General features: G+C 43.9%; 1 protein-coding gene across 1 annotated transcript; it reads right to left on the bottom strand.

Annotated features, from left to right (window-relative positions):
• Positions 1 to 887: 887 nt before the first annotated feature.
• Positions 888 to 16,588, bottom strand: zgc:56585 (SDR family oxidoreductase). Its single transcript, XM_017492493.3, has 8 exons — positions 16,432 to 16,588; positions 15,560 to 15,654; positions 15,232 to 15,355; positions 11,657 to 11,763; positions 7,383 to 7,479; positions 7,080 to 7,156; positions 5,493 to 5,656; positions 888 to 1,630 (listed from the first exon to the last, which is right to left on the bottom strand). The coding sequence occupies exons 2-8, from the start codon at positions 15,647 to 15,649 to the stop codon at positions 1,492 to 1,494; spliced, it is 798 nt and encodes a 265-aa protein (XP_017347982.1). The 5' UTR covers positions 15,650 to 15,654; positions 16,432 to 16,588; the 3' UTR covers positions 888 to 1,491.
• Between the last annotated feature and the right edge of the window lie 1,896 nt (positions 16,589 to 18,484).

Consider the following 18,484-nt stretch of genomic DNA (forward strand, 5'->3'; position numbering starts at 1 on the left):
ATATATATATATATATATATATATATATATATATATATATATATATATATATATATATATATATATACACACACACACACACACACACACACACACACACACACACATACATACTGTATTTATTATTATTTATTCTTTTTCTCATGGACACATTCTAATGATCTTTATGATCATCACCTACACTACAACTACTTTACTTACTTTTATTCTTATCTTATTTAGTTTACTGAGAGTAATCTGTAATCTGTTCTCTTTACATATTTTGTGCTCATATCATTTCTGTTTATTTTACTGCTGCAACAGATCAGTTTACCTCAAAGATCAATAAAGTATCTATCTATGTGTGTCTGTGTGTCTGTGTGTGAGTCTCTGTGTGTGTGTGTGTGTGTGTGTGTGAGAGAGAGAGAGAGAGAGAGAGAGAGGGAGAGAGAGAGAGAGAGAGAGAGAGAGAGAGAGACTACAAAACTGTTGAAGCAGCACAGACTGGTTAAAGTTCATCTTAAATACACAACTGTGAAACTAAATTACACAACATACACACAGATATACAGACAGACAGATCCACAGTCCCTACTGTAAAAAACGTGTTTGTTTTTTTTTCTTTTTTTGCAATTTTTCGAAATTACCACCACGGATTTGGGCCGAGACATGTCACACGATGTCATCACAATGCGCATTCAGCCGAAACGCTCTTCGATTCTTGTGTCGAACACGAGGACCGCTAAAAGTTCTTTTTTCAACAAAAACCAATGTGAAAGAGTGTACACAACTATTTCCTGTGATTCTGATTTTGCAGATTCAAATAGTTTTCCACAAAAAGCACCGCGAAATCCTGTATGGACTGTATAAACAGACAGACAGACAGTGTGTATAATGAGTGTACTCAGTTTTGAGTGTAAATGACAGTACTTTATTTGATGTTTTATGTTACACTTTCTGACATATTTGTAAAGAAATGAGATGTTTACATGCAGGATAATGTGTTAATAATCTGTTAATAATCCACCTGAGACCTGAATCAGAATAAATGATTTTATAAACACCTCAGTGTGAACAGAATAAACAAAATAAATTTCCTTTTATTAATCTGTTAAACAGGAGAGTACTCGCTGTGTAAAGGTTTATTCATTCATCTCTGAATATTCTCACAGTGTACTGGGTTACTAAACACATGGGTAATAAACACAGGGGTAATAAACACGGGGGTACTAAACATGGGGGTACTAAACACAGGGGTACTAAACACGGGGGTATTAAACACAGGGGTACTAAACACGGGGGTAGTAAACACGGGGGTACTAAACACAGGGGTATTAAACACAGGGGTACTAAACACGGGGGTACTAAACACGGGGGTACTAAACACGGGGTATTAAACACAAGGGTACTAAACACAGGGGTAATAACACTTCATAAAGAATCTGTAATCAGAAAGAATTGGTTTGGATTAAGACTGAATGTGATTGGTCCAGGACTAACAGGTTTCTATGGTTACAGAGAGATGGGCGTGGTCTCCACATCTGTAGGGAACTTGACATACCCTGCACCTTCATTCCTCACTAAAACAGCCGCTCCGTTCATACTCTCATCCTTCACCAAGAATAGAAACGCCTTTGCCACCTGCTCCACCCTACACACACACACACACACACACACACACACACACATACACACACACACACACACACACACACACACACACACACACACGCACACACACACCATGTTTGGTTCACTTCCTGCAGTCTAGTCAACATTATGCTATCTCTGTATCCATGTGTGTGTGAGACAGAGTGATACAGAGAGTGAGCGAGAGAGAGCAAGCGAGAATGAGAGAGAGAGAGATTGAGAGAGAACGAGAGAGAGAGCAAGCGAGAGTGAGAGAGAGAGAGAGCGAGAGAGAGAGAGAGCTAGAGCAAGAGAGAGAGTGTGCGAGAGAGAATGAAAGAGAGCAAGCGAGAGAGAATGAGAGAGAGCGAGCGAGAGAGAATGAGAGAGAGCGAGCAAGAGAGAGAGATTGACAGAGAGTGAGAGAGAGCGAGAGAGAGAAACTAAAAAACTTTCTCCTTCCTTCCAGTAAACTGCTCATGTTTGGATCATTTTCTTTATTAAAGTTATTTCTGCCTCAATTTCTTGAGTTTCTATTTGTATTGTCTCTGTTGTGTTTTGTGTTTTCCTCACACCAGAAAACCAAACTGTTCAAATCTTCTTTTGTTTTTCTCCTCAGATCCCAAAAAACCTTGAATTTTCCACAGAATCCCTCATCCTGAAGCAGTTTTGTGTTAAAGTGCCAGTATGATCTGTGCTTGTTTGTGGCTCATGACTGCTTTATAGAATCTGTTTCTATTTGTTTTGGTAAAACCTGTCCAGTCTGCATAGATCTTTGTGTCAGTAACTTTGACCCACGTGTACTGTTTTATTCCCTGGTTTCACTCCTTCCACACGTCAACTAAGCCACACTGACTGATAAGACCCTCAAGTGCAGACTGTAGGTGTGGTTCCTCCCCGTTCCTGTCTAGGGTAAAGTCTAGGGTGCAGTTCCAGTCCCTTCCCAATATCACTAAAGTTTTACTGCCACTTTGTTGTAGGGCATGTTTTAGTTTATGGAATAGCTGTACTCTCTCACTACCATTGTTGGTGGCATAAACATTTATGAAAATTAACTCTTTACAGTGCATCTGGAAAGTATTCACACCGCTTTTTTCACATTTTGTTATGTTGCAGCCTTATTCCAAAATGGATTAAATTCATTATTTTCCTCAAAATTCTACAAACAATACCCCGTAATGACAACGTGAAAAAAGTTTGTTTGAAATATTTGCAAATTTATTAAAAATAAAAAACGAAAAAAGCACATGTACATAAGTATTCACAGCCTTTGCTCAATATTTTGTTGAAGCACCTTTGGCACCAATTACAGACTCAAGTATTTTTGAGTATGATGCTATAAGCTTGGCACACCTATTTTTGGGCAGTTTCTCCCATTCTTCTTTGCAGGACCTCTCAAGCTCCATCAGGTTGGATGGGGAGCGTCGGTGCACAGCCATCTTCAGATCTCTGAAGAGATGTACAATCGGGTTCAAGTCTGGGCTCTGGCTGGGCCACTCAAGGACATTCACAGAATTGTCCTGTAGCCACTCCTTTGTTATCTTGGCTGTGTGCTTAGGATCATTGGCCTGTTGGAAGATGAACCTTCACCCCAGTCTGAGGTCCAGAGCGCTCTGGAGCAGGTTTTCATCAAGGATGTCTCTGTACATTGCTGCTAGTGTCCCAGTTCCTGCCACTGAAAAACATCCCCACAGCATGAGGCTGCCACCACCATGCTTCACTGTAGGGATGTTATTGGCCAGGTGATGAGTGGTGCCTGGCTTCCTCCAGTCATGACGCATGCCATTCAGGCCAAAGAGTTCAATCTTTGTTTCATCACACCAGAGAATTTTGTTTCTCATGGTCTGAGAGTCCTTCAGGTGCCTTTTGGCAAACTCATAGCGGGCTGTCATGTGCCTTTTACTGAGGAGTGGCTTCTGTCTGGCCACTCTACCATACAGGCCTAATTGGTGGAGTTCTGCAGAGATGGTTGTTCTTCTGGAAGTTTCTCCTCTCTCCACAGAGACACGCTGGAGCTGTGTCAGTGGGACCATCGGGTTTTTGGTCACCTCCCTGACTAAGGCCCTTCTCCCCCGATCGCTCAGTTTGGCTAGACGGCCAGCTCTAGGAAGAGTCCTGCTGGTTCCAAACTTCTTCCATTTAAGGATGATGGAGGCCACTGTGCTCATTGGGACCTTCAATGCTGCAAAAATGTTTCTCTGCCCTTCCCCAGATCTGTGCCTCGATACAATCCTGTCTCGGAGGTCTACAGACAATTCCTTGGACTTCATGGTTTGGTTTGTGCTCTGACATGCATTGTTAACTGTGGGACCTTATACAGACAGGTGTGTGCCTTTCCAAGTCACTTCCAATCAACTGAATTTACCACAGGTGGACTCCAATCAAGTTGTAGAAACATCTCAAGGATGATCAGTGGAAACAGGATGCACCTGAGCTCAACTGTGAGTGTCATGGCAAAGGCTGTGAATACTTATGTACATGTGCTTTTTTTGTTTTTTATGTTTTATAAATTTGCAAAGATTTCAAACAAACTTCTTTCACATTGTCATTATGGGGTACTGTTTGTAGAATTTTGAGGAAAATAATGAATTTAATCCATTTTGGAATAAGGCTGTAACATAACAAAATGTGAAAAAAGTGAAGCGCTGTGAATATTTTCTGGATGCACTGTATTTCTGCCTGCAACATTAAGACCCTACCCTGCTCCAGCTCCATTATTCGTGTGTTGGTTCCCCCTAATGCTCTGTTAAAAAGTATTTCTACTCCTGTACTGGCATTGGTTCCATGGCTCTGGAAAATTCTCCCTTCCCACCACATTGCCCACTCAGTTTCATTGTCCTGGTTACTGTGAGTCTCCTGTAAGAAAATTACATCCACATTGTTTAGTTTTATCAGTTCTCCTACTGCTGATCTTTTGTTCCTATCCCTGACACCACTGATGTTTAAGGAGCCTATTTTTAACTTCCCCATTGGAGGGACTAAAGAGAAAAGGGAGAAACAAGTAAGGACAGCAGTGCAAAAAGAGGAAAACACCCAGTGTGGCGTCTTCATTTGCACTTTCTTCTGGTCAAGGACTTCCGAAACCTAGCTAGGTGGTTTTTTAAGCGGTATCTCTTCTTTTGATCTAGCTAGTCATAACTCGCTGTTCATTGTATTTTTACTGCTGATACAATAAATTTTTCAACATTTGGAAAAAATCCTTGACCTCAACTAATCTGCCAAAAAACTCATCCAGAAAATCTGTCATTTCAGTTAAAGTGTAGAGCTGTTGATCTCCCCCCATCCGCAACACACTAATGTCTGAGATGTCTTCTTCCACTTCCTCCTCCTGCTCTGCTTGAGACCTTACTGATCCCCCATTACTATCTGACCCCCCCTTCCCCTACTGAACCCCCGTGCTGTCTGACCCCCCCTTCCCCTACTGAACTCCCCATGCTGTCTGACCCCCCCTTCCCCTACTGAACCCCCCCATGCTGTCTGACCCCCCCCCCCCCGCTGAACCCCCCGTGCTGTCAGACGCCCCCTTCCCCTACTGAACTCCCTATGCTGTCTGAAAGAGACGACGTGCTTCAGTGCGGGGTTTTTACAGTTTAGCGGTACCATTCTCACACTGCTCACTATTTTACCAAAGCGAGACAACTCCCGCTCGATATCCTCATTAGAGATGTACAGAGGAATGTTCGAAACCATAACTTTTATTGTTGTGACGGAATAAACCTGTCCACTTACATTTATTCCGTCTTCGATCAACTGATGCACTAGAAAAAGCTCATTTGCTCTCACACCACACTCTACACGCCACTCTCACCCACAGACGCCCAGCGTGCACCAGAGAGACAGACAGAGAGATAGAGACAGACAGAGAAACAGAGAGAGAGACTCACTCTATCATGGGGGATTTGTCCATCAGACTCCGTGTGAGAGAAGCCAGACTGTGAAATTGTCCTGTTTTTTCTTTTTGGTTAAACGAGTCGATCAGCGCCGTTCTGACGAAACTCGGACACAGAGCGTTAATCCTCACACCATAACCTGAGACCTGAGACGCCATCTGTTCACACACACACACACACACACACACACACACACACACACACACACACGTGTATATATACAGTATCTCACAAAAGTGAGTACACCCCTCACATTTTTGTAAATATTTGATTATATCTTTTCATGTGACAACACGGAAGAAATGACACTTTGCTACAATGTACAGTAGTGAGTGTACAGCTTGTGTAACAGTGTAAATTTGCTGTCCCCTCAAAATAACTCAACACACAGCCATTAATGTCTAAACCGCTGGCAACAAAAGTGAGTACACCCCTAAGTGAAAATGTCCAAATTGGGGCATCCTCAAACAGAAGGTGGAGGAGCACAAGGTCTCTAACATCCACCAGCTCCGTAATGTCATCATGGAGGAGTGGAAGAGGACTCCAGTGGCAACCTGTGAAGCTCTGGTGAACTCCATGCCCAAGAGGGTTAAGGCAGTGCTGGAAAAAAAATGGTGGCCACACAAAATATTGACACTTTGGGCCCAATTTGGACATTTTCACTTAGGGGTGTACTCACTTTTGTTGCCAGTGGTTTAGACATTAATGGCTGTGTGTTGAGTTATTTTGAGGGGACAGCAAATTTACACTGTTACACAAGCTGTACACTCACTACTTTACATAGTAGCAAAGTGTCATTTCTTCAGTGTTGTCACATGAAAAAATATAATCAAATATTTACAAAAATGTGAGGGGTGTACTCACTTTTGTGAGATACTGTGTGTATATATATATATATATATATATATATATATATATATATATATATATATATATATATATATATATATATATATACACACACACACACACACACACACACACACACACACACAGTATATATATAAACACACTTCACTTTCTAAAATACGAATAAGATTTCAGACTCTGATTCTGTGTTAAGAATCACGGGAGTCGATTCCACACCATAAGTCTTCCAGCATAATAAATGATTTGGTTTGTGTGTGAATGACTTGGCACTGACACTGAACACGTCTCGCCTCAGACTTTACACCTCTCGCTTAGTTCAGTGTCAACAAACACTTAATAAATTCACACCAACAGTCAGAGACCTGTAACGCAATCCTTACACTTCATCTGTGTTTCTGCTTTAAAGTTAAACATAGACACCTCTGCTGTTCATCTGTGGTGTTTAGAGCAGTGTTTCACCCTACTGTGTGTGTGTGTTTCATTGTCACCTCATGAGCAGATAAAATGTTCACGTGTTCTGTAGACTCAACTGTAATAAAACTTTACAAACATTCACTTTTTGATGAAAATAAAATTATTTCATTGTTTAGTGATTGTGAGCTAACATCCGGTGAGCTAACACTAATTAGCGAGTTAGCTAATCTAGCTAGCTGTGTAGTTGAAGTGTTTGGGAGGTGTGTATTCACAGAGGCAGTATATACCAGGACGTACAGAGACAGCGCGGGTGAATCCCACCACACCATACTTGGTTGCTGTGTAAATTGGAGCTGATGGGAGCGGACCAAGACCTGAAACACACACACACACACACACACACACACACACACACACACACACACACATACAGTGTTAACCATACCAGGACGCTGTACAGAGTTTTGTCAGACAATCTGTGAAGTCAGTCACCATCTTATACCTGTTATATCAAAACAAAAAACAGAAATCATAGAATTAGTTTCACACACACAAACACAGACACACAGCATGTTTGATTCACTTCCTTCCATTTCACACCTGCCAGCGATGCTACGTTTATAATAACGCCTCCATTTCCACCGTTCTGCTTCTTCATGTGATCCAGCGCCAAATACGTTCCTCTCACCACTCCTGACTGTTTAATACACACACACACACACACCCCAAACATTACATCAGTGTGACACAATTTCTAAAAAAAAATTTATAAAACATTTCTCATATTACTTTATTTCATGAATGTCTGGTCAGTGTTTTAGACTTAGGTGGTTTCTTATGTTTTTGTTCGTGTGTATCTCGTACTAAATAATTTTAGATCTTCAAACGAAATACAACATAAAACAAAAGCGAGTAAACACACAATGCAGTTTTTATTTATTCTTTTTTAAATTAATTTCATAAATAAATTAATTATTGGTGCAAGAGAGGCCTGTAGGTCCTTTGATGTTGTCCTTGGTGTCACGATTCCCCCTTGAAGCAGCGTGCTCGAAGCGCGAATGCGCGAGCACCTGCTTTTCCGCTGTTGACCGTAGGGACATCGGGACACGTGGGTTTTGTTTATATCTGTCATGTCTCCTTCCTGTTCCGTCATTGGCTGGGAAGTCACGTGTGTCCGGATTACCCTCAGCTGTTAGCAGTTGCGAGGGTAATCATGTCCGCATATATACCGCGCGCTTCCCAGCACACAACGCGGAAGATTAAGTAAGTAGTAAGTAATACGAAGTGTATGTTTGGCGTTAGTGTAGTCATAGTCATAGTCATAGTCATAGTCATAGTCATAGTCAGTTCGTGCTGGATATCCGCTTCCAGTTAATCGTCATAGTTTGTTTCTTGTTTTGGTTATCGACCTAGATTCCTGCCTAGCCCCGTGTATACCTGTTTGCCAATCGCCTGACCTCTTGCCTGTTTATGATTTACGTCTTGGATCACGTTTTGGATTTGTCTGCCTGTCTGTCTTCTAAATAAACACTGTTCATCCTGCGCTTGCATCCGCCTTATCTCTGCTCCGTCACGATTTGTGACAGAATCTTCCGCCGAAACATGGATGCAGCAGGAGAACGGAGGAGACGCGGAACCCGGAAGCGACGCCAACCATCCCTGCTATGGACTCCGTCCACTTCCCACAATGGACATTTATGGAGCTTCCGGACCCATTTGACGGATTTTTCGGTGCCCCAGAGTATTTCCTGGTAGACTGTCAATACTACTTCGCCAGTCTGTTAGACCCGAAGCCAGAGGAGAAGCAATGGCTCCGATTTATGTGGTCCCGGTTCTTTGGACCGGCCCGTCGATGGGTTCAGCTCAAACTGGAGAAGCACTGTAGGAACCTGGACGGTGTAGAACAGTTTGTGGGGGATTTCATGTTGCGATTCGGGAGTCCGGAGGCGAAGGAGGAGCTAGAACAACTTCTCAGGGGTGTAAGTCTGGAAGGCGAACCTGCCCTGCCGTTTACCCACTACTACAGACAACGTCATACAGAGCTCAACCCTGAGATCCAAGCCAAGCCTCCAGTCAGGAAAGTCCAAGTCCCAGTCAAGTCTCATGTCCCTGATGTCCAAGTCCCAGTCAAGTCTCACGTCCCTGAGATCCAAGTCAAGTCTCACATCCCTGAGATCCAAGTCAAGTCTCACGTCTCTGAGCGCCAAGTCAAGTCTCACGTCTCTGAGCGCCAGGTCAAGTCTCACGTCCCTGAGCGCCAGGTCAAGTCTCACGTCCCTGAGATCCAGGTCAAGTCTCCCGTCCCTGAGATCCAGGTCAAGTCTCCCGTCCCTGAGCTCCAGGTCAAGCCTCCCGTCCCTGAGCTCCAGGTCAAGCCTCCCGTCCCTGAGCTCCAGGTCAAGCCTCCCGTCCCTGAGCTCCAGGTCAAGCCGCCAGTCCCTGAGCTCCAGGTCAAGCCGCCAGTCCCTGAGCTCCAGGTCCAGCCTCCAGTCCCTGAGCTCCAGGTCCAGCCTCCAGTCCCTGAGCTCCAGGTCCAGCCTCCAGTCCCTGAGCTCCAGGTCCAGCCTCCAGTCCCTGAGCTCCAGGTCCAGCCTCCAGTCCCTGAGCTCCAGGTCCAGCCTCCAGTCCCTGAGCTCCCGTTCAAGGCTGCTGACACGCACAGCCAGGCCCTGCTCACGCCACAGGCTGCTGACACGCACAGCCAGGCCCTGCTCACGCCACAGGCTGCTGACACGCACAACCAAGCTCTGCTCACGCCACAGTCCGCTGACACGGCCAGCCAAGCTCCGCCCATGCCCAAGGTTCACCTAGTGACCCCAGAGCCGCAGCCCGCCTGTTCAGCTGAGGACGCCGCTCAGCCCGCCTGTTCAGCTGAGGACGCCGCTCAGCCCGCCTGTTCAGCTGAGGACGCCGCTCAGCCCGCCTGTTCAGCTGAGGACGCCGCTCAGCCCGCCTGTTCAGCTGAGGACGCCGCTCAGCCCGCCTGTTCAGCTGAGGACGCCGCTCAGCCCGCCTGTTCAGCTGAGGACGCCGCTCAGCCCGCCTGTTCAGCTGAGGACGCCGCTCAGCCCGCCTGTTCAGCTGAGGACGCCGCTCAGCCCGCCTGTTCAGCTGAGGACGCCGCTCAGCCCGCCTGTTCAGCTGAGGACGCCGCTCAGCCCGCCTGTTCAGCTGAGGACGCCGCTCAGCCCGCCTGTTCAGCTGAGGACGCCGCTCAGCCTCCCTGTTCAGCTGTGGACGCCGCTCAGCCCGCCTGTTCAGCTGAGGACGCCGCTCAGCCTCCCTGTTCAGCTGTGGACGTCGCTCAGCCTTCCTGCTCCATGGCAGATAGCGTTCCCCCCTTCTGCGTCGAGGAGACCCACGTTCCTCTCCCTGGCCGCACGGAGACCCACGCTCCTCCAGCTGAGGTCGTCGCTCAGCCTCCCTGTCCAGCTGAGGTCGTCGCTCAGCTTTCATGCTCCGCCGAGGATTTCGCTCAGCCCGCCTGCCTGGCTGTGGACGTCGCTCTGCCCTCATGCCCAGCTGAGGTCGTCGCTCTGCTTCCCTGTTCAGCTGAGGTCGTCGCTCTGCTTCCCTACGCCGCCAAGAACACCGTGCCGTTTCCTGGCTCTGCTCGGGACGTTCAGCCCAGGGGGCCGGGGCCGCCAATGAAGAGGGATGACTCATGGCACTCCGGGAGGAGTGCCTTTAGGGGGGGGTTCTGTCACGATTCCCCCTTGAAGCAGCGTGCTCGAAGCGCGAATGCGCGAGCACCTGCTTTTCCGCTGTTGACCGTAGGGACATCGGGACACGTGGGTTTTGTTTATATCTGTCATGTCTCCTCCCTGTTCCGTCATTGGCTGGGAAGTCATGTGTGTCCGGATTACCCTCAGCTGTTAGCAGTTGCGAGGGTAATCATGTCCGCATATATACCGCGCGCTTCCCAGCACACAACGCGGAAGATTAAGTAAGTGGTAAGTAATACGAAGTGTATGTTTGGCGTTAGTGTAGTCATAGTCATAGTCATAGTCAGTTCGTGCTGGATATCCACTTCCAGTTAATCGTCATAGTTTGTTTCTTGTTTTGGTTATCGACCTAGATTCCTGCCTAGCCCCGTGTATACCTGTTTGCCAATCGCCTGACCTCTTGCCTGTTTATGAATTACGTCTTGGATCACGTTTTGGATTTGTCTGCCTGTCTGTCTTCTAAATAAACACTGTTCATCCTGCGCTTGCATCCGCCTTATCTCTGCTCCGTCACGATTTGTGACACTTGGCTCTTTTATGTCTTCCTGGTTGAGTTGTCGCTGTGCTCTTGGAGGAATTTTGGAAGGTCGGACACTTCTGGGAAGGTTCAGTACTGTGTCGAGTTTTTCTATTTGGAGATGACGGCTCTCGTTGTGGTTCTTTGGAGTCCTGGAGCATTTGAAATAGCTTTGTAACCCTTCCCAGACTGATGTATTTCAATCACCTTCTTCCTCATCATTTCTGGCATTTCTTTCAGCTTTGTCATAGTGTGTTACTGGGTAAGACCTTTTAACCAACTTCATGCTGTTGAAAAAGTTCTATTTAAGTGTAGATGTGATTGAACAAGGTTTGCAGTAATCAGGCCTGGCTGAGTCTACTCCAGCTGAACCCCATTATCACTGCACTTTCATAGATCTGGGGAATTAGTAACTATGGGGGCAAATACATTTTCACACAGGCCCAGTTGGTACTGGATAACTTTTTTGCTTCAATAAATAACATTATCATTATCATTTAACACTGTATTTTGTGTTTACTCAAGTTTCCTTTGTTTTATCTTGGAGATCTTTGAGTGGGGAGAACAACAGATGTTCCTCAGCTACGCTCACTGCAGAAATAGAGAGAGTACAGGTCTGTATGGGGTCTTACCAGGTTTATGGAGACGGTTTTCTCCCAGTTTTCCTCATCAGCGATTCCTGCGTTGTTACAGAAAATGTCGATGCGACCGAATTTACTGAGAATCTTCTGGAACACATCTGTAATAAACACAGAGCAGACAGACAGCTGTAACCTGTTTCACTCTCTCTAAAAAAAAGCTGCATGTGTTTACGCATGGTAGAAGATCACCTCAGGATTAAAACTCTAAATAAAAACCAAATCCAGATCCTGATTTCATTCTCTTCACTTCATGAGAGTACAGTATATTCACACATTGATTTAGTACTATTATTTTCATTGTATTATTTATTTATTTATGTATTGGAGTTTTTTCCTCCCATGCTCACCCCAATTTGGTGCTTCTGTGTGTGTATTTTGTGCTGAACCGAGCTAGAGTTCTGCAGCAGTATGGTGTTTTTTTGTTCTCTGATAGAGTAGCTGACAAATGGAGTTATGAAATAAGTGAATTTTGGGAGAAAGGCCACACCCACCTGAAGTTCCACTTACCAAGTTACAAAATTCCTTGTGTGTTTGAGCAGACGTAAAATAAAGGTTTTTCTGGTTCTGATTCTGATTTACATCTAATTGTTACCAGTTCTATAGTTGCTGATGACTAATCCCAAGCCCCACCTAACTTTTTTGGTATTCCAGTCACACCCAGGTAACGGTTGAAACAGAGTTGAGTGTTCAGCGTTTCAGCTCCAGTGCTGCAAATATCTAGACTTTTGCATTGTTTCTTCATTTCCTCTTCTTTCTATTTGTAGTTTCTCTTCCTGTTGTTTGCATGTTTTTTTGCTTTGTCCTCTGTGTAGCAAGAGCTCTGTGCCTCCATGTTCTCCTAATGTTCTGAGAAGAGCTGTGGAGGTAGAGGTCCAGCAGTGTGTGAGACAGGACTGTACATGGAGAATCCCGACTGCGTTATGAGGATCTGATTGGGTGGCTCATCCCTGCTGACTGCAGCGTGTGTAGACCTGCTGTCTCATAGCCGAAACTGAGGGTTTAATGTTTGACTCAGTACCTGATGATGATGTTGTTAAGAACATGTTGTTTTTTCAGAAGTAAAGTGGAGCTTTGCAGGAACAGTTTCTTCTTTCACTTGTTAGTAACAGTTGCGTAGGAGGATGAGGCTAATAATTTGCATGTGGAGTTTCATCTCCATTTCACATAAATATTTATTTCTGCTGAGCCAGGTGTGTGTGTTTGTGTGTCTGTGTGTAAATATGATATGTACAAGCTACATAATACTGAACGCAATTACACAACACAAGAGTGACCTCATCAGAGGCTGTATACACAAACACACACACACAAATTCAGACAATGTAGTACAGGACAGAAGCACACAACTAGACAGATAATAATGGCTCTTGACAATTGCGTGCACACATTTGCATACTCCCTGGTTCCTAGATGGAAAACTTTCTCTCTTTTACAACTTATTTATAACAAATATTACAAATAATTATAAATGTACACAAAATTATTCAAAATCTGTTCAGATACTGTAAAAGAGTTTAGAGATATTTAGAGGTAAAGAAGGACATGACAACAAACAAATATCTGCTTCCTATAAAACTCACCTGTCTTCATTCAGTCCTGAGGGGGTGCACAAACTTTCACCTAGCTTTCAACTGTGTAGCCTTTAGATACAGGTGTCTGTACAGTATGTGTTATTTCCCTGCAGACACTGTCTGTCTGTCTGTCTGTCTGCGTCTATCTGTCTGTCTGTAGGAATATAAGACTGAAGCTCTGACCTGAGATCAGACTGTAATTTAAAGGGGTCATATCATGATTTTAATGTTCTCCTTCTGTTTACGAGTGTATTGTACGAGTGTAATGGTACGAGTGTACTGTACAAGTGTACTGTATGAGTGTACTGTATGAGTGTAATGGTACGAGTGTACTGTACGAATGTAATGGCATGAGTGAAATGGTACAAGTGTAATGAATGTGTTTGAGCATGTATAAAAACAGAGGCACTGCTATAGACCCACCCGAAATGCCTTGTTCGAAGTCCAGATATTACTTCCATAACACATCTATGTCACAGAGTGCACTATCAGCATAATTCCGCCCAAAGGCAGGTGTGAAGAAAGAAGGTGGGGCTTCAGTGAATTCAGGCGACACTGTGTGTTTTGATGCAAAAGCAAAAACCTCTTTGTTTAACCTTTCGAAAACAGAAGAAATCTGGAATCAGTGGATTATAACGCTGTTCCTGAGCAGTACAACCTGAACGTTTGCGTGTGCACAATGCAGTTTACGCAGGATGGCTTCCTGAACCTGGGCGAGAACAACGCAGGCTACACACGAAGGCTACTCCTGAAAACTGGAGCAAATCCCACTTTACTCAGACAATCTTGTGCTTCTGAATCAGAACCTGTAAGTGTGTGTGATTATTTTATGAAGTCTTTGCTACTGACTGTTCACATGTGGACTTTTGTGTTGTGGCTCAGTTGTAGACCTCTGCTAACTTGCTAGCTAAAGTTTGCCTCAGTGTTGTAAGTGTATGTTTGTATGTTGGTGGTCTGACAGAGACGGTGATTGTAGCTGTTGTTGTGTTTGTATCTTTAGACGGTTTAAATCAACCGAATCACAAGAATAAACCCTAGCTTTCCAAAGATATATTGCATAAGTATCTAGATACTGTAGCTGTGTACAGCGTAGTTAGTCCCGCCAGAGGGGTCCGAATTTACATCGTATCTGAAAGGGGAGAGAATTACAAAATCACAACAAGGCGCGTTACATTTATGACTCATTTGTGAGTCAAAGCCAATCAGAGCACTCTGGGCTTTTCGGAAGGAGGGGCTTTGGAGAAATCGGATCTTTCAGGCAGCCTGGGAATAGAGGTACTGCAATAATGTACAGTATTTGACAAATAATGCCTTTTTTGAACATTAAAGCACATTAACTTATTTTATTACACCCAATAAACAACATAATTAATGTTTAAAAAGCATGATATAACCCCTTTAAGACCGAGATTGTGAGTCATGTACTGACTAGCAAAATTAAACCACTGTAGGGTTTTTACACACACACACACACACAGACACACACACAAGCAGACACACACACACACACACACACACAAGCACACACATACATACACACACAAGCAGACATGCACACACATGCACACACACACACACATACATACATACACACGCAAGCAGACATGCACACACACTCACTCACACACAAGCACACACACACACACGCAAGCAGACATGCACACACATGCACTCTCACAGACACACACACACACACAAGCACACACATACACACACACACACACACACGCAAGCAGACATGCACACACACTCACTCTCACGCCCACACACACAAGCAGACATGCACACACACGCACTCACACACGCAAGCAGACATGCACACATGCACGCACACACACACATGCACAAGCAGACATGCATGCACACACACACACACACACACACACACACACACACACACACACACAGTTGCTTACACAACATTCACTGTTTCAGGTGATTTCCTCAGAGAGAGTTGATTATAAACACAGAGACTTGGTCACTGTCCAATCAAACCTGTAAACTGCTGATCTGACGACACGTCTGCTTTGTAGAACTGTGTCCGGTCCGATCCATACTGCTGATTCAACTGGACCTGCAGCTCCTGACCCAGCGCCTCACTCACATCCAACATGGCCACCTGCAAGTGTACACCTGAGTATTTACCCCAGAACACTTACCCCTGAGCATGTACCCCTGAGCCCTTACCACTGAGCACTTACCCCTGAACAGTTACCCCTGAGCACTTAGCCCTGAGCACTTACCACTGAACACTTACCCCTGAGCATTTAGCCCAGTGTGAAATAAAGCTGTGTGTATATAAATAAGCGTATCTGCAGGTCACCTGAGCTCCGTTCTCCAGCAGGATGTGTGTGAAGGATTTTCCCAAACCCTGAGCCGAGCCACTCACTACAGCCACTTTTCCCTTCAGCATCCTCGCTGTGATCAGAACAAAGAAACGCAGGATTAAAATGATCTGCTGATAAAGTCATGTTCAGGAAACGGGACACATGGGACAAAAATACAGATATCTCCCGACCATCTTTTAAACTTTACAACATTTCTGTTTATTTTTGTAAAAGGTCGTGACCTGTGGTGTAAAAACAGTAAGTGTGCTTTAGTGAAGCTGCATTAATTAAGAGAAATGGAAAATGTTGAGTCTTTATAACTTTGAGAACTTTTTCCCAACATTGTGGACTTTTCCAGACTTTCCAGAGCTGCACAGGAGCTGTGTAATGGGAACTGGTCTACTGGTTTCCAAAAACATTTTCCAACCAGAATGTAATAGTTTCCTAGATTCATAATTCATTCATTCAATTAGTGGAATATTATTCAGTTTTATCTCCATAAACATCAACACTGTACTATACTGGGGGTTTTGCCATGTAGAAAACCTGAAGTTCTGGATCATTTCCATTCGCATTTGCATTTAGTGAGAGAATATAGATCTGTAGAAATCCTAAACTTGAAAGACTCCAGACTGATGCCTGTAAACCATTAAAACACATTAAATGTTTGGTGGAAACCATTAGGTACAGGTGTCCAGTCTGTAAATTACTCTCACACTAACCCCATGAAGATAAAAGACCATTATACCTAATCATTACACACCAATAAAAAGCATTTTACACACACACACCAAACATAGTTTAAAACACACCAAAGTGTGTAAAAGGTGTTGATATAAATATAATGTGAATATAAATGTAATCTCACAGTCTGTGCAGTTTGCTGTGTTGTTGTCTCTCAGGTTGAATCTCTGTTCCTACAGTAAAGCGCAGAATAAACTCACACTCCTTTGAGACAGAGAACAGTGGGAGGAGCTTAGAACCACCCCTTTTATCTGATTGGCCAGCCCATGTTCCGCACTGAAATCATGTAAAAGTGTAGAGTCTCAGTTCCTCTGCTGTCAGACTGTAGAACTAAACAACAACCACCAAATTAATTTATACCGAATTACAGAGAAAGTGTTTCTTTCTTTTCCATCATCAGAAAGTATATGAAACTAACAGGCTGCACAAATCCGAGGGGGGGGTGGGGGGTGGTACTGGGCGGAGCGGGGGTGGCGTGGCTGGAAGGGGCTGATGACATCGCCTATCTGACCTGACCCTATCTGATCCTGTTCTTGTTGGTCTCGAGACAAGAACATGTCAGCACGGGTGAGTGAGTGGGTCATCCTCTCCAAAGAACCAGTTGGATGTTTGATGAATCAGTTTTAGTGAAGCTAGGTAAAATAAGTGAGCTCGACTTAAAAGTAGTTTAGTTGAAGTTTCTCGATCAAATGAGTTGCGTTGTTTATTTTGGTAATGCAGCGAGTGTTCAGGATCCTAATGGTGTTGGAGAACTTCCTCAGCAGCTGTTTACCCTCCTTATGCTGATAACAATAGTTTGGGAAAGAGCTAGGGCAAATGCTAGACACAGTGTTTGGAAAGATTTCAGTATTTCAGAACAGATAGTGTGGAGTAGAGAGCAATGTTTTTCAGCTTTGGAGAACTCTCTCAGTCATAAAGACCCTAATGCAGCTGTGCAAGGGTTTAGACATGACATGTTTTCCTAATGCAAGATAGAGATGAGAAAATCACTTCACTGACACTGAAATGGGGACCATAAACATCTCAATAAACCTGTGAGCTCCAACACTCTAATAATTCTCTCCAGGCTAAAGTCCAGGTTTTGGGAAAACAAACATCTTCGACTAAATTGATCAAACAGAAGAGATTGTACGCATCTTTTAAGTGTTGTAAAAGTGACTCAAAACGGCAGTCTTCAAGCTTGTCATCCTCCGATGAATTGTCAGGTGACTCTGGCTTAGATCCATCAGCACTGATGTCAATTGAAGAATCAAAGCCAGAAAGGCAGCAGTTTAAAGTGACAATAAAATATCAAGTAGATGAAATGGCAAGGGATTTTAAACATCCTGGAAAAAAGGTTCTCAACCTTGTGTATCCCCCCCCCCCCCCACACACACACACACACACACCCCACACACACACACTCACACACACACATTGGAAGAGACCAGGTGTAATGATTATCTATTTTATATATATATATACCTAATGCATAATCTGTTTTTGATAGATGGATAGATAGATAGCTTTGTTTTGCTTTTGTACTTTTTTAATTACTTTTCGTAAATTTTATGGTTTTTTAAAATAACTTTTATGACTTTTATAAACCTATATAACAAACAGGTATGGAACATGAATGATCAAAAATGTTTCTGAATACTATAACTACTATTACAGCCTAGAACAAGAGAACTAGGCTGTAATAATGTGGACTATTTTACATGTAAAACATGCTGCATTACATCCGTCTTGCATTCTAAAATCATTTGAGTGTATGTGAAAACCACTGTGAATGATCATGAACGCAGCTTATTTATTGACACTGGTGCAGAAGCATTAACCAGAACGAATGTTAATCATTCAGGTTCTGTGCTTACATGTACTTATACGCTTAGTAGAAGGGGTGGGAAATTCTTAAAATATATCATGGGGAAGTTGAGATTTGGGATACTTCTACTCAGATTTATACTTGTGATGATAAGGGAAACACATTCCAAACTTTATTTATATTAACGCAGAACAGTCTGTTCTCAGGCTGCGAGGTTTGAATTCCTCATTCAGTGATTGTCATCGTATCTACGGGCATCGCACTGGCAGGACATGCTATCTCAGCCAGTGACACAGGATTAATAATGAGTTAATGTGTGTATAATAAACCATCTGTTGTCTATACTCTGACCCTTGGTCTCCTGATTGTC

This window comes from Ictalurus punctatus, chromosome 18 (genome assembly GCF_001660625.3).
Source record: "Ictalurus punctatus breed USDA103 chromosome 18, Coco_2.0, whole genome shotgun sequence".
In the NCBI taxonomy this organism is placed as follows: Eukaryota; Metazoa; Chordata; class Actinopteri; order Siluriformes; family Ictaluridae; genus Ictalurus; species Ictalurus punctatus.